Raw genomic sequence first — 23565 nt, 5'->3', positions numbered from 1 at the left:
AATGAAATGTTCAAGGACAAATTGACACACACACATACACATACACACATATATTGTAAGAGTAAGTCTGTATCTTTATGTAGCCTAGGGGATGTGTGTTCAACTCGGACTGTTCCATAATGAACTAGAAGGTAACAATGATATAATCGCCTCATCAATTGGGCAATGAAGGCCAAACTGAAGGGCCGTTCAGTCAGAGCTGATCTATAAACATGCACCTCAGCTGTGACAGTCCTTCTCAACCCTCACACTCCCTCCTGAGAACCAGGAAGGCATCACTTGTCCTCTTCTTAATGTAGTTGCTAGACAGGGACACTGTGAACAAGCAGTGTAAATTTGAGTAGAGGTAATGCTCTGTCACCTCTTGTGGATGAAAAGCTGTATGATGCATGGGGGGATTGCGTTGTAGTATTGATTCTTCCCAGACACCTATTATTCCCATCAGGCTGGTGGTTTGTCGATTAATTATCGCTGCAGTGGCCGTCTGTCAGATGGGGCTGTAGTGAAGATAAAGGAGAGCATCAGAGTGTTATTAGGGAGAAAAGATCAAAACATAATTGGATAAAATTGGAATCAAAACTTTTTTTCCGTACTTACAGTTCTTTGTCAGAGCAGACTTAATTAAGGGAGAGTTACATTGAATGTGTTGGTTTAATGCCATTTATCATCTGTTGGTGTCTGTGAGTTGTATGAAACGTAAGGGTGATTCTAAACTAGACTGTTTGAAGGGGAGTTTGCACTGACTCTGTTGAAATTCTGCCTTTATTGAGTCACTCCCTTGTCTGACCAATATTGTATCTTGTTGCTTCCATTATACAGCTCTACCATGCTACTTCCAGACACAATGCTACTATTTTTATTATTCCCTTTATCCTCTTATGTATTATTTTCATTCTTTGTTAATAAATGATTGCTTTTTTAATTCATTTCATACTGTTACTGCACATAACAAAGACAGCTGTATTGGACTGCAGCCACTCCAGCCTTTATTCATGATAGTAGTACTGTGGATCAGGGTTCAGTAATGAGTGTATTAAGCACAGCTTGTACCAGACAGCAGTTCACCAACATCACACACTCACAGACTAAAAACACCAGCATCTTCTTAATAAATTCCATTAAAGCATTCCCCCAACCTGCAGCCTGACAGTCATTAAACCTCTCTTCACTAATAAGGTGCTGCTTTTAACATATAGAATGATTGAGGGGAAAAAAAACAAGTAGCTGCTAAACAAATTGAAACTTGACTCATCAATTTGCCTTGATGTGCTAAGAACAAATGACAAAAAGCATAAACACTCTCCAGAATTTCATATGTTGCAAAAATCACCAAAGCTTCACAAACAACATCCACAGCTGGGTATCTTCTTTGCATTCTTTGGTGTGTGAATGTGGAATGCTGTCTACAAAGGAAAATATGACTTTGGGACAAAATTATACTATCTTTATATTATCTACAGAGATATACATAATTACCCAGCCTGTTGTTCTAATAGGACCCTATATCTACTTTGGCACTTCATCTTAGCTTTCACTGTAAAAGACTGTACTCTGTAGCAGTAACATGCTATGTAGTAAAAATATTATTATTAGTTATTAGAATAGTGAAATCTGTAAGTAACACTAATAGATACTATCTGTGCCCTGCTGTGCAGTCTCTCTTTTAATATTTATTATCTCCTGATACTATTGTGTGATGTATTTAATTTCATAATATTTCATTTTCTCCTGTATAATGCAGCTACACAACTGTTTTATACAGCTAAACAACACCAAACTCATCTGCCTGGTGTCTGTCCATTGTTGTTTTGTTAACACCTGGTTGACAAGTATTTCGGTAAAAGTTAAAATAAACTCAGCCACACATTGTTTAATTAGTAGTGCATGCATACATCAGGAAAGACATCACAAAAAACAAGAACTTTCCTTCTATTGTATCTTAAAATATTTAGTATGGCTTCTGTTAGAGGTTTGGATGAGTAAAGAAACGAGGCTCAGTGTGGGGCTGTTGTGGCAGGAAAGTTTGGACGGTGTCTCTTGAGCACCAGCACAAACAGTAGGACTTCGGAGGTGTGTTACACCTGAAAAAACTTGCTGAAATTAACCAATTGTTGGTGTTGTTAACTGCTCATTTTGGATGTGCATTTCGTTTGCTCACTCTAAATTAACAATACACAGAGAAGATCTGAAGATGTTTATGCAAAGGTATTCAGTGAAGTTTTTTCTTGGAAGATTAAAGTGAAGCAGGTGAGAGTATGAACTCCATCATGATTACCAAGCCCCTCTCACCATTGATGTACTGGGTCGGACAGAAAGGTCAGCCACTTCATCTGCAGCCACTCTCCGCTCTGATCACATGTTTACCCGTCTGCGTTTCACCATGACCCGCAGCAGCACCAGCCGACACCACCTGCGTGCAAAACAGCTTTCACATTGTCTTCAAAGTAGAAATCGCAGCTTGCGATACCTGTCACCTGAGAAACAACACAGCACTTTAGCCTGATGTGCCTTACCCACAGTGTTTATTCAGTTTGGCAGTGCTCACCCAGCTTTTCTCTTTTCACTACGTAATTCTTTAACATCATGAGTGGCGGGTATGTACAGAAACCCAGGAAGTTTATGCACAGTTGATACAAAAACTCTCTCAGATATTCTTGGTTTGATTGCCTGAAGTGCTGAAATGAAAACCTATTAGACCAAACTATATTTGCTATTATTTGATGCTGACTTTTCAGTAGAAGAGTAGTGTGCATGTTTTTCATCCTTAATTCTACGGAGATAAAGCTTGTAATTAGATGCTTTTGTATAGCAGCAGTGAGGAGAATGTGTCCAGAATTACCAATCACTCTTTCCCAGAGGGCACTAATGAGGATAGTTTATATGAGGACTGGATGTAGGGTAGTTGCAAATAAAGGCAGCTGCCAGATTATTTTTTTTATTTGCATTTTGATTATGCACAGGATTTTTGGTGTAACTGTCTACATATTTATTCACAAAAGCCTTCCTTTTTAAGATTTTTGCAGAGGACTAATGCTGATGAAATCATCCCACACAAAAAATTTGAATCAGAAATCCAGTTGTACTTTTCCCCTTTTAATTCTCTGACACTACTTTGACAGCAACAAAGTAAGCCTGGCTTTTATGACAACTTTGCACAAGGAAAAAAAACCCAACATAAAAGCAGAATATAAGAAATTGAAAATCATATCCCTGTGAGCATGATCATCTCACTCCTCTTGAGTGTCGGGAATGATTTTTCCATTCAAAGCAAATTGACAGAACCATTAGCCTTGAAATTTAGAGCAATTTGATTTGTGCACTAAACAGCACTTTATTGATTTCAAGGCTCATTAAATGGTTTTAAGCATCCATAAATGTTAGAGAGAGCATTTAATCTGCATGTCTTCTGGTGAACTTTTACCACATGGTTTCTTTTACCTTGGCAGCTCTTGCTGTATTGATGTCTGTTTCACACAAAAACGGTAACATACAGAAAAAGGTGTTGGGCCGTCTGAGCCCATATTTAAAAGCAGGGTAAACAAGATCAGTCATACAACATGACAGGTTCGACAATACTCCACTACTCAATATTACTGTATTAAAGGAATAGTTTGACATATTGGGAAATATGTTTATTTTCTTTCTTGCCACCAGTTAAATGAGAAGATCAACATCACTCAGCAGCCTGCTTAATAAGAAGCTGGAGCCAGGAGTCTCTTAGCTTTGCATACCAATTCACAACTAGAAGAAACAGTCTGCCTGTTTCAGTTGCTAGGATGACAACTTGTTGATGTTATGCTTTGTGCAGACTAAACAAACAAGCTATACTGTGATAATTAGCGAGTGGTGGTGTGAAACCAGGCTAGCTGGCTCTGTGAACCGGCAACTGTTTGCAAACACATTTAGCCATAACAACCTTATGATCCATCCATCCATTATCTATACCGCTTATCCCTAAGGGTCCCAGGGAGGCTGAAGCCAATCTCAGTTGACACCGGGGGAGAGGAAGGGCACACCCCGGACAGATTGTCAGTCTATTGCAGGGCACAGCATTATAACTGATGAAATGCCGCATGTCTGTTAGCTTGTGGAATTACTCTGCTCCATAGTGTCTCATAAATGCAGCTTTGACAAACCAACAGCAGAGAGCAAAAGTGTACATCTCAGAAATAAGTAAAATATTTTATGTGCATATTCAGCTTTTTTTATGTGTGGGCTTATTTAGGCCAATTATGTCTGGTCTTTCCAGCAGCTACAATGTAGCCTGATGGAGGAGAATGTTTGAGCAATCGAAAACATAGTGAGAAAATGTCAAGTGTTTGGTGTAAGTTTTGCAGAATGAAAAAGGCATGTTTTCAAAGAAACCTGCAAAACAAAACAAGAACACAGACCAGGATACGATACAGCTATGAGAGAGGTTTGGTTAACACCAAGACATGACTCACTTTTTCTCAACTGGAAAAACTTCTGCCCATACACTTCACTTTCCCAGCCACACGCATTCCTTTGCTGGAGGTTACCAAAGGGCACTCTGGGAAATGACTACATCACTTCCCAATGTCACATTTCATTCTCCTGCTTTTGCACCCACAAATAGACTGGCACTAACTAATTCAGGCACTAACTGTTTAAATGTCTTTGACCCACGTTGCTCATCACCATTATCATTTTTAAAAGAATCAAACGTTCTCTTTATCCCCCATCTACAGTCGACACATTTCAGCCGTCACACAAATGCAATTACTCATCAGTGCTCTATTCTTTACAGACAACTCTTCATTTATTAAATCTGACAGACATTTAGAGGCTACAGTTTTTCATGTACTTTTTCCAAGTATATTTTTCATCTATATAAAAAATAGGACACATTAATTTAAAGTAAATGATTACTTTTAGTTCGGCTGTGCTTTGGAGGAAATGTCATTAATTATTCTATGCATGCATTAGAATAATACTAATTATTATTTCTAATCAGATAAACTGTCATTGTTACAGTAACAAAGGGGTTCAGATTCGTTGTTGTGAACGAATGAGAAACTGCAACATCATCCTCTATTTGACTGACTCGATCTGTTTGGATATCCCTGCCACACCTGTCTGTGTCTTGACGCTGTGGGTTACAAGAGGCAAATCCTCCAGCTTTCTGCAGGGCAACAGCTTCAATTTGTACCTGCCATTGTGTCTACCCGCACAAGTCACTGTGTCCAACTGAAGGACTTTTACCTTGGGTTAGGATTTGGACTTAATCTGATGGTGGATCAGAAACTGGAGAGTTCATGGAAATTTCCCCTGTGTCTGTGCCCTCATCTGTTCCTGTCTGAGATCGATGGGAAGAAAACATCACAGTAAAGACAGGTGGGCAACATGCTGGAGTAGCACGGAGAGGCAGTATTGCCTTCAGCTGGGATGAGGCCTGTCAGTGAACATGGTATCTCTGTAAAGAGGAAAAGTATTCCAGATAAAAAATAATGGAAATACCAACATCTTATGTATGCATTATAATATGGCATCCATCCATCCATCCATTATCTATACTGCCTGTCCTTAAGGGTCATATGGGGGGGTAATAATGATCAATATAATAATATAAAATATCAATCAAATTGCCGTTTTAAAGCAATACAGCATATATATGAAAGTAATCCGGTTATAATTACATTTCCTACAAAATGTATTTGTAGTTTTATACAATACTGCAGCACTTACAATTCCAAGTTTGGAGTTGTACTGGGGCTGAAGTTACATCAAAAGATTTTTCATCCTGAGACTTATTGTTGTAGATTTGACTGTTATTCCCATCAGTTATCCTAGATAGAGTCTCTACTAAACATCTTGCTGGTCCTGTCCTTGACGTTATGCAACACAAGCCTCCACTTCGTCCTTTTAACAACAAAATAAATCCTCTGGGACCTCCATTCCATCATGTACATGATTTTCCACTTTGTGCGTACTGGCTGGGCTGCTGTCCCGAAAGTTAAAATGGAGCTTACTCTTAAGGAAACCCCCATGATTTATTGGAGTACAGTTTTCTGAAATGTCTGCAGTTGGAGTTGTTCCAGCTCTAAATCTAGCTTGAATAAAAGTTTGTAAAGTAATGCATAAAAGTAAAATCTACAATCAATCACAAAATATTTGTTTCAGAGTTGTAGATGTGACACTGTAACTCAAGTAGGACTTAAGTAACAAATGAGACTTCACTAGTAAAATAGTAATTCTTTGTATTGACAAGACAAGACAAGACACTAGTTACTTAGAGACCTGAAAGACTTGCAATTTATTATGAAGTCTTGTGACTTGACTTGGACTTGCCCTAAGGGACTTGAGACTTGACTTTAACTTGTTTTGACTGACTTGAGACTTGACTCTGACCTGCCCTAAAAGACCGTTCTGGCTGACTGAAAGTTGAAGTTTCAAACCATCAACCACAGTAAGTTATTCCAGTATCAGTTCCTCTGCTGTTTAGCTCGGAACACCATCTTACAGTTGTTCAGCAGTAACCTGAAAGTAAATGTTTAACTAATGAATCCAGATTGCTCAGGGAGGAGTCAGTGTTGAGTCTGCTTGACCTCAGTGCTTCAGCACAGACGCAACTAATCATAGTTTCCTAATTTGACAGAGACTTGCCTGGTCTCCTGGATGGCTGTGGTCTCTCATCTGACAATATTCTGTCTCTGTCAGTAATTATGTTTCTTCTGCTCATTGATTATTGTGGTTTGCCTCAGAGCTCATCAGCACAGCTCAGCTTATTCACAGGCATGATATCTCTATTTGCTGTCAGCCTAATAAATGATCACAATCACTTACATAGTTGTGTTAAATAAATGTCTGTCCCCAAATTTATGTGATCAAAAGTCTGGCGACGCTGAGCTCCTAGTTGTTATTCCTTGAAAAGACCTTGAAAAGGTCACCAGTTATTTTTTTTTAAATGTATGAACATGTAAACTCAAAATAACATGAATTGATCATTCTTGCTGTAACAAGTCAGATTAAGGTGTTACAGTAAACCTAAAAGATCAAGATCTACATAAATTTGGTAAGCTAAGTTGAACTCTACTCTACACTATGCAAAAGCTAAGGACAGATGTGTTTAATCCAGCCAAGCAAACACACCAATCACAGGGATTCTAATTATGCTGTTTTAAATGCTGGTGTGACTGTGCCCTATGTTTGGGGTCACAGTGCTTTTGCCCCCCACTTGCATCCTTCTAACATAAATAAATTCTGACTAACAGTCAAAGTCACTGACATCCAGACCAAAAACTGCTGCTCTGTCTGCCTGCACCTCTTTAGGAAAAATGTTATGACTCACCTGTCCAGATGAAAAATGAATTTTCTGTTTTGCTTCAGCAGCATTTTAGGACCATTTCATTGAACAGCTCAGACACTGAGAAATAATGATACATATTGAAATACAACATTTTTTGCATTTAGATGTGGGGAGTGAGAAGATGGCTGCAGAGTGTTCCCTAATGCAGTGTCGATGACTTTTTCAGTGCACTACCTCCTCCACCCATCATTTTCAAATGTATTTCATTGAAACATATTCAGTTACTGCAGGTCATTTCTCTCCCACACACATTTGTGTGATATTACCTGCAGCAGTGCCACTGTGGAGTTTAGACAAGGTCAGATGCTTACATAAGTGTAGTATGTAATTGCAATCTCTAAATTTTCCCTAATTGAATTAGTGGCAGACACCCAGTACATATGCCCTTGTCACAGACTCAGAGTCAGCTCTTTGTTTTGGACCTGAATAGCTAATCGCAGTAATGACATTGGCTGTGCCTGTCACTTGCAACCACATGGTTGTCCCCTACTCACAGAAGGTCATTTCACGTGCAGACTGGCTGGTGTTTCTCAGGGGGCCTTTGCCGCTCTCAGCACTGTTCACTTCTTGCTGCCAGCTTCTTTGCCTTTCCTGTGCTGTCTCTTACTTGGCACCCAGTTTAGCCAGGGCCCTGCTGCATTTGTAATCTTTAGATGTGATATGAAAGCCAACCTTCAAGCAGGGTTGAGTTGAAAGTAGCTGGCTTCTCCTCATTGGCCCCTTCTTTTGGGATACAGCAGAGCAATGGGCTCCAAACAAAAGCAACCCCCTCTCAAGATCTGCTTGACCGCCCTATTTGCTTTTTCTGCTCTCTGCCTGCTAGCTCTTTCTCTCACAGTGGACTGGATACAGGGATATGTTTTTCACAAAGACTAAACGTCTAAAGCCCCACTAGCACCCTCAGCACCAAAATGCTCAACAGATTGAACAACATACTGAAATTGTTGCTTTACTCAGAGCCTTGATAGCACTATAGATAGCACTATAGCTAAAATATACATTTTGCTCTGAAGCTAGTGCCAGTGGAAAGGTCACAGGGTCATTCAAATCAAACCATTCACCACCTCAGGTACTTTTAATGTGCTTGGCAAACTTTGTATTCTGCTAATTGGATATCTAGTGTATAAAGATGACATTTTGGCCTGACAATGGCACTGGCACTGACTTAGGAAAGTCCATAAAACATTCAAAATGGAAAGGTTCATCTTCTGTGGAGCATGTGAATTTGTTATGCCATATCTCTGGGAAAAAAGTAGGTGTTGGACAGGCTAACTGACTGATAAATCATCGATTCACCTCACTGCTAACCAGATAGAAATGGTTGGTGGTGGGGGGGACCTACATAAACCAATGTTACATTTTTACATTTTAGAGACTAGAGTTCCTCTGTCGTCATGGAGACAGCTTTGGACAAAAATGGCATCCAGTTATTTAGCTCATCCATAGGTCATGCCTTTGACCTAATTAGCGCAGAGCCACATTCTCTCAGACAAAAACATCCAACAGGCATGTTCATAAACACACAATATAGTGTATAGTGTAGGGATACAGGAGGGGTTATTAAAACAGCTAGACTTCCTTGTCTTTTGTCTTTGTGTCCCAGTTGCTCAGTGTGTTGTCTGTCACTGTCTTTTGTAGTTATTGGTGAAGACAGTCCTGGGCAAGAAGAAAAACAAGGGATATTGGAATAAAGATCTGAGAAACTAGTGAAGGAAAATAAACTCTGCTTAGTTCTGGTAATGTGGCAAAAATGACAACCAGGAGATTGCTCTGAATGTGTTATTATGTAAAAGTGAGAGTAATTCAGTGATTTGCTTCCTTTCCAATATGTTATATACATACCTAAGTTTTTGTTAAGTCTAGATGGTTTTGCTTACATGATAGACATACAATCAATTTTGTCAATATTGTACCTCGTCAATATTGTTCTAAATTAAGAGCATGTCAACAAAACTGATTTGACATTTAGAGAAGTGTTTTTTTAATGCAACTTCTTAAAGAGAACAAAATGCTATGATGCTAAGCTAAATGCTAAAATTAAAACTTGGATCTTATTTTCATAGCTTTAGCCATAATTTTTATTAGATTTATGGCAGCAACATTTTACTCATCGAAATAATTGTTAAGATCAGGGAATCACATCCCTACAAAAAGTCAAATACGAGGGCAAGAAATACAAGCAGACAATCAGACTGGTTATGAATCAGCCAACAAACTACAGCAAGTATGGTAGGTTAAAGCCTTTTAAACTTTGATGTATTGAATGTTCGCAGAAGGTTTTGTCAAAGACTAAGCCTTTTTTTTTCCTCCTGTCTGGTGTGTCTGACGCTACAGCTTTTTTTTTTTATTTAAGTGATTACATTATGAGTACATTATTTTGTGTGTTTGCTATTGTATTCTTACGGCTGGGGGTTTTGTTTGGGAGATCGTGGGTGTCATAGCAACAGGCTTTGTACACTCATCAGTGACAAGCTTTACTTATGGATAAGCTGAATAACTGAATAACAATTGCACCTCATTTACAATTTTGTGCTGGTTTGTGTCTAGTCAGAGGCTCAGAGGAGAGGCTTTGTGTTGCCTCACTTTACACAGGTGACTTCTGACAGGATTTGTTATTTCCTTATTATTCAAGGTCAAGGATTTGAAGACACAGATTTATTGATAAAGCCCCATTAGCTGTGCTGAGGTGTCTAAATCACTGCATTGATGGTTATGGAAAGTCTTCATTTAGCCTGTCGTCTGGAGTGAAGCAGCCGTCTAATACAGTGTGAGAGTAAAATATAAATATCATGAGAGGAAATCTTTTTTTGAATTTTTGAAAACCTGTTGGATATTTCCTCTGCTCTGGTTCCCTCCCCAGAGTCATTACAGGAAAAATAAGTGAAACGTGCACACTTTTGGCCAAACAGTAATAAGATACTAAATTTGATCTAAACCAGAAGTGATATTTCCTTTGGCAATTTGAAATGTAATGCCTAATTAGACCAATTAGCACCAGAAAATGATGCCAAGTTACATCATCCCTCTGAGGCTCCCTCTAAATCACGTGTTTGGAATTATTAGCATTGGTTAAGAGTGTTTGCATCCAATCAGACTGCTTGTTTAAACATACCTGTTGTACAATGACTGATGGGGGCCAGTGGATGCCTGGTTCGACCACAGTTAGAGAAGCAGATGCTTGAACAGCATGAGGACATGATAATGAAGAGGCGTTTACGTGGCCTGAATTAACCAGATGCTTGGCTAACAATGTAGTCTGATCTACATTATTCATCTCATTTGGCCCATAAATCATCCAAGGACATAAATGTTTAAGATGTAGTTATGGTCTAAACGGGCTGCTGTTGTGGCTGAAAGAGAAAGGTCTTATCGGTTTCTTTAGGAATAAACTGCCGCCGGCCAGTTTTTAATTTTTTTTTTTTTTTTTAGAATCCTCCAACTCACCACTACCGCACACATTTTCACAAATCACACTGCAGTTGTCTGTGTTTCAGTTAGTGAAGACTTACTTTAAAAGTCTCTTTTAAATGCTTTAGCTCTCCCTGTTGCCTCTTTGATCTCTCTCTCTCTCTCTCTCTCTCTCTCTCTCTCTCTCTCTCTGTTTGATGATGATTGTGAGAAGATTAAGTTCCAGATTATGTGAAAAATAAAATTACTACAATTGTAATAATCAATAAATTGTTCAAGTCATTTTCAACCAGTCTCTGGTTCCAGGTTCTCTAATATTTTCAGCCTTTTTCTGTTTTGTATCATAGTAAACTGAGTATCTTAGGTATGGGACTGTTGGTCGCAGAAAACGAGCAAATTGGGGTCTGGAAATTTGTGATTGGAAGTTTTCGCTGCTTTCTGACATTTAAATGACTGAGATATTAATTGATTATTAATGAAAATAATCTTCAGCTGCAGCCCTAAACCAGCCATGTGAACCAAGAAAGCAGTTAGTTAAACATTGAGGTTAAGGTTGGGATTGGCTTTAAAGCTTAACTCTGGTATCTTTGAACCTGAACCAATCAACCTGATTGATAGGGACAAAAATCTTTGGAATCAGTACAGTATTGAGCAAAGACAACCACAAACTGCTACTGCAATTGTTTTTGCCACTGACACGCTCAGAGTGGTATTATATGTGTCTCACAACATTATGGATGTTGTTCTTTTATTAAAGAGTAAGATAAGTAACAAATGTAACAAGTAACAAAAAACACTGCTTTATATAACTACCAGAATCTAGTGACAAAAACAGTAATTTTACCAAGCAGTCAGGTTCAAAAATACCCCACTTATCCTTTAAAAAAGAAAGGTTACATGAAGAATAAGGTTTTAGTTATTGTTACTGTCGACCATGATATTTCAGTGTCAGACTAATTTTGTCTGCGTTGCACATTATTTCTTTTCTTTTGTCCATTGTTCTTCACACAGTGTTGTTACTGTGTGGATCTATGTCAGGAAGTGGACTGATGGCTCACTCTTAGCTAATGAAGGAGGAGAGACATTGGGAGCTCTCCACCTTAAAGATCTCATAATGATATGACTCGTACAGCTTTTGTGACCAGCAGGCAGAAAATGACATTCTGCTTTGCTCATTAAAGAGGCCAGTGAGCTGGAAGGTATGTTCTATTTTTTTTCTCACCTGCTAAGCATCTCATCAGCCTGACCAAAACTATCATTAGGACAGGAACAAGGCTGTTAGAGTGGAATGGAACATTAGATTAATGATAGAGTTGCAATAAAGCTAAATTCGTCTATTTTTTCTTTCTGTTCATTGTTCTCTCTAAGTTTTATTGTTCTCCACATACCTTTTTTGAGCACAGCTCTTCGATAATGTATCTCAGTGTTAAAAAGTATATGTCATAAGATTAGTAGTAGGAGTGATATGCATGGGCAGATTTAAGTCATAGTTGAACCATGCATGAAGAACTAAAAATGTTACTCTGAATGAGCAATTCAGGTGTAACATTTTAATTTCCTCTGAAGGGCAGTGCCAACTCTGCTCAGCAGAGCAGCAAGCATTCATTACTTCATTACCTGATCATTGACGCCCCAGCAAAGAGGAGGGTGCTGCGCAAAGAATGATAATGAGCTGAAATCAGGTTAATAATGTCACATGACGCTGTCTGTAACCTTGAAACCTTTGCTGTGGTTCTTGGCAAGCAAGATACAGTTTGTATCTCTGACCAGAAAGCTCTTTTGTTTGACTGGGTGGTTGTATTGTCACAGCTGCACAGGAACAGAGCACAGTGAAAGCACAGAGGAAATTATATGAGGCCCTTGGGTCTCTAATCGATGGGGCAGCTCCAGCAGAATAACCCACATTTAGATCAATGGGTGGCTGTAGTTCCAGTGCAGTAGCTCGTACAGGCCTCTCTGAGTAATTACTCTGCCTGCCCTAGGCAGCCTAATGAAGGAAAATTTTAAATGTCAATGAATGGTAGTGGTAGAGTCTTTTTTCCCCAATTGATTTCCTGTAATGTGTTCCTCATATGAGTTAGGCTGCACAGACAAACCTCTACCATCTGATGGGGATTTTCAATCAGTGTTTTGAGCCTCTCATTCCACTCATGCAGCTGTTAGGTCCCACTGTTTTCTATCAAGCTGCATTTATCACCTGGAATTTACTTAAAGCATGAACTAATAGACTGTTAATCACAATGTGAACAAATCTTGTGCTAATCGGCTTGGTTTTGTTTCTCTCTCCTTTATACATCAGTGACATTTTCTTCCTTAGTTTGATTATTATTAATTTGTTGTGGCTCTTTGCATTGGTAGTAAGCAGAAAAGACAGTTGAATCAAAGAGTACCTTAACACCAGACTAAAATGTTTCACTGCCCTATCTAGTTGTAAATGACAAGTCTATTTCACTTTTACCAGCACCCAGCAACACCAGTAGGTGTGGTTGGTTGTGCTCTATTGCACCATTGCTCATATCCAACAGTGATGTCCCAGTGTATACTCATGCACCCTGAACTTCACTTCTACATCACTGCAGCAAGTTCAGAGGGTAAACCAGCAAAAACAAGATCAGTGAGTGTTAAGTTAATCTTCCAGTTAATAACATTACATAGAAAACTCAAAGATGGATATTTCAATTGCTGTAATATTTTAAAAACTGAGGAGAAAACTCACATTGTCTTTGACTTCTAACAGGAACCTGACATTGTACTGAATCAATTAAGGGGTTAAAGAAAATGCCACCAAAGTAGAGCTGGGAACATTCAAGTAATTGGCTTTGTTCTTAGCAATATACAGTCAAGTCCGCAGTGACAGATAACATATTATTATATTACTGTTTAGGTTGGGTGATTAAATGCAATTGTCGCTACTCAATAAAAAGCTTCCTGCTTTGACACTAAACACTGCCATCTGATATAAATCTTGGGAATCAGAATATGGATAATTAACTGGGCGACATAAAGGTCCCCAACTAGATTCCAACTGGGGGTGTAGTGGTTTATTAGAGCACCAGGATATCCAATGTTTTCTCCAATTATCTTATGTTTCATTACATTCCTGCTCTGCATTAGCTAGTTATTACTGTCACACTTGGTGGTTGGAGACAGTTGCCTAAACATCTTGTTGTGTGATGAACGTAACTGCATGCCAGGGTCATGATCTATGAGACAAATACTGTGTCAGCCTTCTGTCATCATTAGCCCTCCCCAAGCCTCCATCATCCTGCTGCTCAAGTCTTTGACTTTGTTTTAAGGAGCATATTTGAAGCCGTTAGTTCTCCACAGTAGCCTTCTTGTGTCTGGGGTTCACTGTTGTCTTGTGTCAGGTGTAATGGAGTGTGTCATTACTGTAGCCTCCCCGCATCAAACTCAGCAGGGTCCAACCCACCTCCTGCAGGCAGACGCCCCAGCTCGGGCCCCTGGTGGCAGTGAGGAAGAGGAGGATAGGAGGAGCTCCCTGCGCCAAGGAGACCCAGGGGACACACGCACACACACACACACACACGGATACACATACACATACAAGCATACTTACACATCTTACCAGCCTCTCCATCTCCTATTTTTTTTCCTGGAATGTATCTGCAGCTACAGTAGTTGTGTCTTATCAGAAAAGGACAGGAGCTTCTATCAACAGATAAGGTCATAGCTAAGGTGAAGTAATTACAGATATCAGAGACAGAGAGGAATCAGGCGTACACTTCCTTTGGGAATTGGGTGACAAAGCCAGACTTCATCTACATACTGTAGGTAAACCAGTCTTATCCCTTGTGCCAAGCTGGGTGTAAAGGAATTTGGGTCATTTTATCCATTAAACATGATACATCTGTCATCTTATTAGGATATGCTCTAGTTTTAGGCAGTAGTTTCCTTGCCTTTTTCATTGGTACTATGCTCCAGTTCTTTTTAGCTAGTTTTACTTTTTCTGCCTTTGGGATCTTTCCCATCATGTACTGTGTTTCCAAAATGTTTAAAAAACACATGTTGAAAAAATCCCATCTTGCCCATATTTCATCCATTAGAGATTCCAGGTCTTTCATTTCTACTGGAAGGCGACTCAGACTAGTTTTAACACTGAATGGGAGTATTGACTCTCAGTGCAGGCCTGCCATCTCAGAGCATAATGCCGATGTCTTTCAGCCACTGTGGGTGGCAGAGCTCCAGTTTGAGTGGAGCTGGTACAGTTTGATTCTTCTGCAGCACTTAAGAAGTATGAGAGAGACTGACAGATGCCCTTTTAGAAGTAGGTGCCGCCAAACTGCAATGACAGCTGCCTGAATATACACTAGTGCTTCCACTAAAGTCAAGAAAAGATGAAAGAAAGAAAGAGCACCAGCACAGCATTTTTCTGCTTCCACAACACAATTCATACCATCTTTATACTGCTGAAGATTAGAGCTGCAACTAACAATTAGTTTTAGAATTTTATTAATCAAGTAATGATATTATATAATAATAATATAATATGGAAAGTATATCTGAAAAATCCTGTACATCTTCTTCATGTATCCTAAATTATTGACGTTGTTTTGGTGCTCAGACCATCGTCAGGCAAAGAAATGAAAAAAAATATGCTTTCTTTAAACTTAAGGAACTATGGACTCACAAGAAAAGGAATTAAACATGTGGTCAGTCAACTTTTCAAGTAAAAACAGATGTGATTCTTGTTGCTTGTATGCAAGATAAAGTGTGAGAGAAAAGTGAAAATTGCTGATTGAAATTTCTTGAGGTCAAAGTTGACATCATGAAGGTATTCAGTCTACTATCATAAGACAAAGAAAAGCAGTAAATCCTCTCAGTCAAAAACTAGGTAGAGTTATAGGGCATTTTAGCTTGAAAAATGAATTGAATGATTATCAGTCATCCAAATATTTGCAGATTAATTTTCTGTTGTTTGACCAATACATTAATTAGCTAGTTGTCTCAGCTCTACCGAGGAGCTTTGCTGTGGCTCCAGCCTGATTTATTTATGTTAAATAATACTAAAAATATTCTGCGTAGATGTCAACCTAATAGAGTTTCAGTGAAAAGTTTTGCCTGCTGTATCAGTATAATTTACTTTGTGTTGCCCCTTTTGAATGAACCTTCCATGTATTTCCACCTCTCCTTTGGAATTTCTTTTTGTCTTTGGGAATTTTTACAAACATAAACAAATAGAAACTACAGACAGGAGAAAACTACATATGCACTACATGCAAGGACAGACCAAACGTTACATAGGGAAAAAAAACAGAATGTAACTTTATTTCAGAGGATATCTAATGCTTTAAAGCACCATGCACAAACTACACTCTAGGTCCAGTTTGTATGTTCCTGTTTGGTACATTCACATGTTGTCTGTACAGCAGTATCTGATATTTACATGCGTGTATGTGAGATACACTGAAAACTGTCATACACATTGTCTGATGCACTCTGATTGTTCTCTACACTCGAATAGCTATAAAGCTTATAAAGGCCTCAACACTGCATGACATAACTCTGTTGTGTTCTTTTTCCCACCGTTGCAAGAAAGGTGTTACGAAGAGATGTAATTATTCGCAGACATTTTCCTGTGATGTCCAAAGCTCATTTACTAACTCTCATGATTTGTTCAGTAACAACACTGAAGATAAAAGTGGAAGAGAGTTGTGTTTTTGTCTTGTGTACTGAGGAAGCTTTTTCTGTTAAACTGATAAAGTACCAGTCCCTTCGCTACAAATTTCACTGAGCTAGTTTGTGCCCAGTGTAGTGTAAATGATTCAGCTTTGTCACAGTCATTTTAACTATTGGTAGAAACTCCAGTTAGAATAACAGAATATACAGTGTATCAGCATAAGCAAATTGCTGATTGGTAGCTTTCTCTCTACAGCAGAGTAGATATTCGCATGTAAATGAGCTGGAATTCATACCAATCTCAGTAAATGGACTGTAACTGAGAATCATCCCAATTATTACGAGCACATTAGAATTAGTAGGGCATAATTTGTTTTCACAAAGGAAAGGTTTTCTCCTGGTAATTTCTGTACATTTTGTTCACAATACATCTCCACTTTATTTCTGTCCACATTTGTATCCAGTGTGTGTTTTAGATTGTGTACTAATGCCTGTAGTCTGGAGTGCTATCATAATGAATGTTTAGGCTTAACTGGCTCAGATGAGACTGCATGATGTAGCCATTTACTGTGGTCATCTATTGAAACAGAAATCAAGTCAATGTTTACAGCTTGAAATCTCAGGGAGTGTCTCAGTGGACTTTACAGTTTCTGACTTAGAGTGTGAAATCACAGGGAGTGTCTCAGTGGACTTTACAGTTTCTGACTTAGCCCTAACTCATTAAAGAAGACCAAAAAAAAAAAAAAAGCTATGTTCTTGTGCAGCACAGGAGTAGAAGTGGAGTGCTGTGGATAGTGTACAGAACGCAGGACCTACATCCTGTGGGTGATTCATTTTGTGCTACAAAACACCTTGGGGAAAAGACAATGGTTTCAGTTATATTTTTCTGTTATATTTTATGCTTTATACTTTTTCAATATTTAATTAAGACACTGATCTTTCCCTAACCTTAACTAATTGCCTTGACTTGATCATTAAATGGCTGCCATACACAGTTACTGTTTTGAAAACAAATTAAATATTGTTGGTTAATTATAGTTGTTTAATGACTTTAGAGATATGTCAAAAAATTCTTTCAAATTATATTTACTATTACATACTAGTTTTATAGAAACATAATTTATTCAGCACAAAGTTGGTGAAAGATCTCAGCGCCGTGAACAGACAGGGTATAGTAAGGGCTGAAGGTGGGAGAATAGTAATTTCAACAGTGAGACATTAATCAAGTTAAGTCACTTAATTTATAGAACTCATTAATTTACCTTTTTAACTTTATTTTCTTATTATTAAATAATTAAAATTCAGAACATTTAATACAGGATATAAACAATGTCATGATGACTTTTACGAAGGCTCAAAAGAATCTTTAAAAAACCTGCAACAATTCAAACTATAAATAGATCCTAATCAAACAGTGACATTATCTTAGGTCCAATACTAAATCCCACTATTATAAGACGTAGAAATGGTTCCACTGAAGATTTTTATGTGTGATTATTTTGTCTGTTGAAGATCAGTAAGCTTGTGATGGTGTTTCACAAAAAGTCAGGTTCCAATAGCTTCACCATTTTGGATCCATTTTAAAGTGGATAAAATACAACAGACTAGTTAAGCCTCAGATCAGAACATAAACAAAACTACTGGCTATCGAAGTAAAGCATCAAAACATTTTAATAGGCTATTTTTGGTATGAAGACTTCTGAATCTTTAAGGAAATCTTTTATCTTTCCGGTGCAAAGCATGAAAGTATAATGCTGACTACAAAACTTTCAGCCAGTCATTTAGTCACGGAGGAAATGTGTTCTCAATCAAACTTGCGGTTTATTCTTGAATGTCAGGCTTTGGAGTTTTAGTTCTTAAATATACATTCTTATATATTAATATATAGTATATTCTTAATATTATATTCTTGGCTTTACATTTTGTTAAACCACTAAATCTAAATCAGATACCGTAAGCAGGTTCTTCACTGGATTCGGATTTGACAAAGGGTCATCAAACACCAACCCCAGTTACACACACCATGGGAGCATTTTGCAGCATGTGGGACACTCTTTTTTTAGCTTCCTGCCCAAAATACCACAGTAACCAGTGATCTCCCACCCGACTTTAGTGACGTGACATATCCCGGCTTGCTTCTGGCAGAGGATTAATGGAGAGCTTTGAGAATTTTGTCCCACAGTGAGGCAAGTGATTCAAAAGGGACTTTGACTCCTGATTTCTGACTTCATATCTCTGGCAGAGGAAAGACACAAAACATGACAGAAAATGTCTCAAGCTCAACTAGTGGAAAATTGGAAGTGGTCTGGAGTTTAGTGTGACCGACGGATATTGGCAGAGCAAATAATGAAGGCTGTGATTGAGATTGTTTTTTTGAAGGGGAGCCATGAAGGCTGCCAGAGACCTAAATATTGTGTCTCACGTTTGAGGATGAAAGCTGTTAGTTTTCAAATTTCCTGACATGTAATCCTTAAGTTAGACGGACATGGCTTTTGATAGTGTTTGTGGCTTTATTTAGTGTTTATTTAATCTTTTTATTTGCTCTTATCAATGGCTTAAAGACAAACTTGGCAAACAGCCAGCCAATATAGCTGAAATCCTGACTGCCTGAGATTAAGTGTAGTTTATTCATTTCAGTTGGTAAATCGGTGGAAATGAGGCAGCTTGGCAGCTTATTGAAGTGGACTGTCAACAAAGTATGTGTTATGTAGTAAGATGTGGATTTATACAGTCTCCACCATATGGTGCTTCCATAGCTCTACCTAGCCATAATGCGGCAGTTTCCAAATCCCAGGGTTTTCTCTTTGCTTCAGCTTCACCATTCACATGAATAATGATGAGTCGCTCCACACCTGCCTGACGTTTTCTTCTGTATCGAGATGTGGGTCTCTCTCCTTCTCACACATCCACGTAGACACAGTCGCTGATAAAGGTTAAGAGGAACAGTGTAAAAGTGGAGCAGTGCTGCCCTATTTTACTGGTTATGGATGTGATGGGTCTGATTCATCTGGCTCTACTGTATCATGTATTCTCTGCAAGCCACTCCACATCCAACAAGCTTTTATTGATAAGCATTCCCTTTCCAATGTGCAGTAGAATTTGGCAGGAATTTGGCAAAGCACTTTACTGCTGCTAATCCCATATTAAAGTTATAATGCTTAAAGGAGCTAATTGTAAGTTTTGCTATTGCTGCATAGCCAACATCAGCATTAACAACAGCTGCTTACCCACCAGTTTAGAAGAAACATTGTGAGTTTGGAATCAACCTTCGTTCCTTTACTCTCCAGAGTGGTCTCCAGTGATGGGAAGCAATGACAATGTTTTGCCTTCACTTCTATCACTTATGTTCTTCTACTGATGTTAGCATGCTAACCAGCTAGCCCTGACACAGCTGGCCCGTGATGTTACTTCCCAGTAGTGACTTACTGTAGCGTCCAGACTGCCCTGAAGAAGTAGTGCTGCTCAGAGGGTGGACTCTAACCTGTTGTGTTGTTAACACACTGATGATTGAAACTCTTTACAAGTGATCATCACCACCACCTGCTCCTGGTAAGAAATCATGTTCAGCAGCAGAGAAAACTTACAAATAGTCCCTTTGAGATTTCAGTCCTGGTTGAACAGGTCCCAAACAACCAACCACAAACTCAACACATAAAATGTTATGTTAATGAAGACAATCAATAATTGACCTTTTTCCATCATACCATGTGAAACTGAAATCTGCAGTAGGGCGTGGTGGAGCTGGATTACCTTGCTGAGGAATTTCTTGCAGCTTTTCATCTTACAGCTCACGGGGGCGGCTGTGGCTTAGGAGGTAGAGCAGTCGTCCACCAATCGGTGGTTCGATTCCCGGCTCCTCCAGTCTGCATGCCGAAGTATCCTTGGGCAAGATACTGAACCCCAAATTGCCTCCGATGTGTGTGTTTCACATCGGTGTGTGAATGTGTGTGAATGTGTTTAGAAAGCACATTAAATATAGAATATGTGCTGTATGAATGTGTGTGAATGGGGTGAATGTGATCTGTAGTGTAAAGCGCTTTGAGTGGTCGAAAAGACTAGAAAAGCGCTATATAAGTACAGTCCATTTACAGTCCATTTACTGTCGCTGCTCTTTTTCCTTTATTCTTCATATTTTTGAGAACAACCTGCTGTCAGTGCTAACCTTAGTTTCGCGTTTCTAGTCACTACTTCACAATAAAAGCAACCCCATGTTTCCACAGTTAAATACTTTTAATGTTAACTGTAACAGCAGTAGGTTATATTCGGTCTATACAGGCAAGAAACACCTCTAATATGGCTGTGAGAAATGAACACTTAACGAAGGTGCTGATATTAATGAGTTAAAACTACATTACATCAGTAATGATAGATTACACGCTGCATCATTTTCTGTGAACCCCTCATGCATGGGTTACCACTTACCAAAAAAACTGTTTTTTTTTTTTATTTTATTTTATTTTATTTTATTTTATTTTATTTATTTATTTTTTTGTTAATGAATGTAAAATGTTGCCAACACATTTACTGCATTTATTCACATTCTCTTCTTTTTTATGGCATGTATTGTAGCTACAGCACAAGCTGTAGCTGTAGCTATTACTCATTGATTCCTGTGCCACGGTGATAGAGGAGCACTCTTAATTACACTATACAGTATGTTGACTGGTATATGTCCTCTATAATTAGCTGTTGATGGCTGCAGCCTGTGGTGTCAGGACCATGCAAATATGCCCGTGAGCACATCACTACTCTTAATTGGTATCATCGTCACAGCCGCTCTCTAGTGTTCCCTCTGTGAAACTCCCACTCTTCACCGCTGCTGAGCTGCTGACAAGAGGGGAAGGTGACAAGAGGTGAAGACAGAAAGGTTGGGGGAAACAAAATAGAGTATAATCGCATGACCTCTACATTCTGTACCGCAGTGACAGCTCGCCCAGCAGGTGGGAAATCAGAAAGATACAGCATAAACAGCATTGAGGCACTGCAGCACTTACACATCAGAATGAACAAGCACTAAATGTGTGCATAGCGTAACATATGCACCTATTTTTTTTAATGAAAAAAAGCCATTTAAATTAAAAGAGCATTATTTAAGTTGCATGCATATAAATAAACGTTCTATAATTAGTAAGGTGTGGCATCATTTTTCTCCTTTGTAAGCATTTACTGACATATAAAAGAGACTCTGACTGTGACTCAGATGTTTAGAAGACAAATTCTACCTCTGTTTTGTAATTTATTAATTCTCTCACTGGAGGCTTTTTGTTCATGGTGTTAAAAGGATGCACCTTGTGCATTTTCTGCATGTCTGTAGTTTGATATTTAGATTTTCCAAACTACAAACATACACTCCTTTGTACCTTTGTACACCCCCATCTTACTGGGGTCCCGGGACTGCCATAATGCATTCCCTATCCCCTTACCCTAACCTTAACTATCACAACTGAATACCTAACTGTAACCCTTACCCTAAATTAACCCTAATTCTACCCCTAAAACTAAAACCAAGCCTGATAGTAAGCTCCCAGATTTCTGACTCCATGAATGTAGTGAAACAAGCCTAACACTGTGTGTGTGTGTTAATGTGAAATGTTAATTGAATATTGACAGCCAATATAGCCATGATTGCCTGGCTTCTGTGAAAAATACAGCTGTGTTGTTTCCTTGCTAATTGTCTCACCTCTCCTTTCGTGCAGGTCAAGTAGCTTGTTTAAGCTGCCCATGGGGGGTTGGTAAGAGCCCTTAGTAGTCAACCATATGTACAGGCAAATCAGAATCAAAAGCTGACAGAAAGCTTTGAAAGCTTTGGAGCTGCAGGGATTAACACTAGGAATCTTTGACTTTACTCACTGTTGATAACAAAAATATGTTTAATGGAGCTATAAGTATAAGCCAGAAGCATAAAAAGGACCATGATTTATGTGCAGGGAATTGGCCTGGTCATATATCAAAACCAATCACCTGCCCAGCTGCTGACCTTTCTGGCTCACAAATCTCACCTCCTGTCCAGTACTCTGTTCTAGAGGACGTTTTAAATTGCACGACAACTTCTCCCCTTCTCTTTGATGACTTGATGAACATAGTGACAACTATTTTTTGGAGTGATGCCAACCATATTGTTGAAGTTATAGTTGCAGTCCCTCTCTCACAGAGATCAAAACAAGCACTAAACTGTAATGTCCTTTAAATGAAACGAAACAAAGAGAGAGATCAGCTTGCCGCTCTGAGTGTATGTCTCTGCATGGGCTCATAGTGTGAGGAGGAGGGCAAAACCTGACAAATTGTTCTCTGACATCCTCACAGAGACCCATCGGAGCTCACTGGAATCGTTAAGCCCACCTCAGTGCAGGAAAAAATGGTGCTGAATGACGCTGAGGATGTTTGCCTTGATAATGCCAAAGCCTGTTTGTGTCTGTGTCAGGAGTTGGACGTTTAATCCAGCCTACATCCCAGGTCCAGATATCAATACCGTGTTAGAGAGCCGTGGGGCGAGACTGGCTGTCATGCTTGAGGAGAGCAGCCTCTGCTCTACACTCTGCTTCTCATGAAGGGAGAGGGAGGGTGGGAGGGAGCGGATATGCACAGTCTGTTGGATTTACTCTGGTATTCAGCTGTATTGGATCAGTGTTCCTGCCAGACCAGGACAAAAAGAGAAACATGTTTGTGTGTGTCATTACCATAACCAAACATTCTCTTCTGAATTGTTGTTGGCAGGATTTATGAGCGGGTGATAGACCCTCCTCAGATGGAGCTCACCCCAGGCAGTGGAGTGTGGCTAGGTCAGCACAGCCACAAGCATGGCCTGTTCAAGGTAAGAATCCTCAGATGATGCACTCACACACATACACACACACTTCCTTCACGTACCTGAACGTGCTTCACATTCAAGATCGCCTGGGATAATTGGCCAGATTTGCAGTAGGCTGTGTGGGGAAGAGAGCCAAGTGGAAGATACAAGAAAGAAGTACTGAGGGCTCACAGAGGAATCACAAAAAGCTCAGCATGTGCTTTGAAACACTTATTCCCAAGCCCATTACAATGTTGTCGATTTTTAATCACTGCTCATTTTGTCAAACTTCTGCATGTGCACACAGCAGGCACGGGACGTAGCAGGGTATCACCGAGGCATACACATGCTCTTGATATTCCCACCTCTGCTGCCCACCTGCCATGCAATCAATGGGCCCTTTATT

General features: G+C 39.1%; 1 protein-coding gene across 1 annotated transcript in view; it reads left to right on the top strand.

Annotated features, from left to right (window-relative positions):
• Positions 1–23565, top strand: part of LOC108887784 (protein kinase C-binding protein NELL1) — a 215958-nt gene that overhangs the window by 43173 nt on the left and 149220 nt on the right. The window contains exon 5 of the mRNA XM_018683324.2: positions 23087–23183. Coding sequence (XP_018538840.1) covers positions 23087–23183 — 97 coding nt within the window. The remainder of the gene's footprint in view (positions 1–23086; positions 23184–23565) is intronic.

The sequence above is a fragment of the Lates calcarifer genome, linkage group LG2, assembly GCF_001640805.2.
Source record: "Lates calcarifer isolate ASB-BC8 linkage group LG2, TLL_Latcal_v3, whole genome shotgun sequence".
NCBI lineage: Eukaryota > Metazoa > Chordata > Actinopteri > Centropomidae > Lates > Lates calcarifer.
Note: the sequence above shows the minus strand (reverse complement) of the source record. Positions and strands in the feature narration are given on the sequence as shown.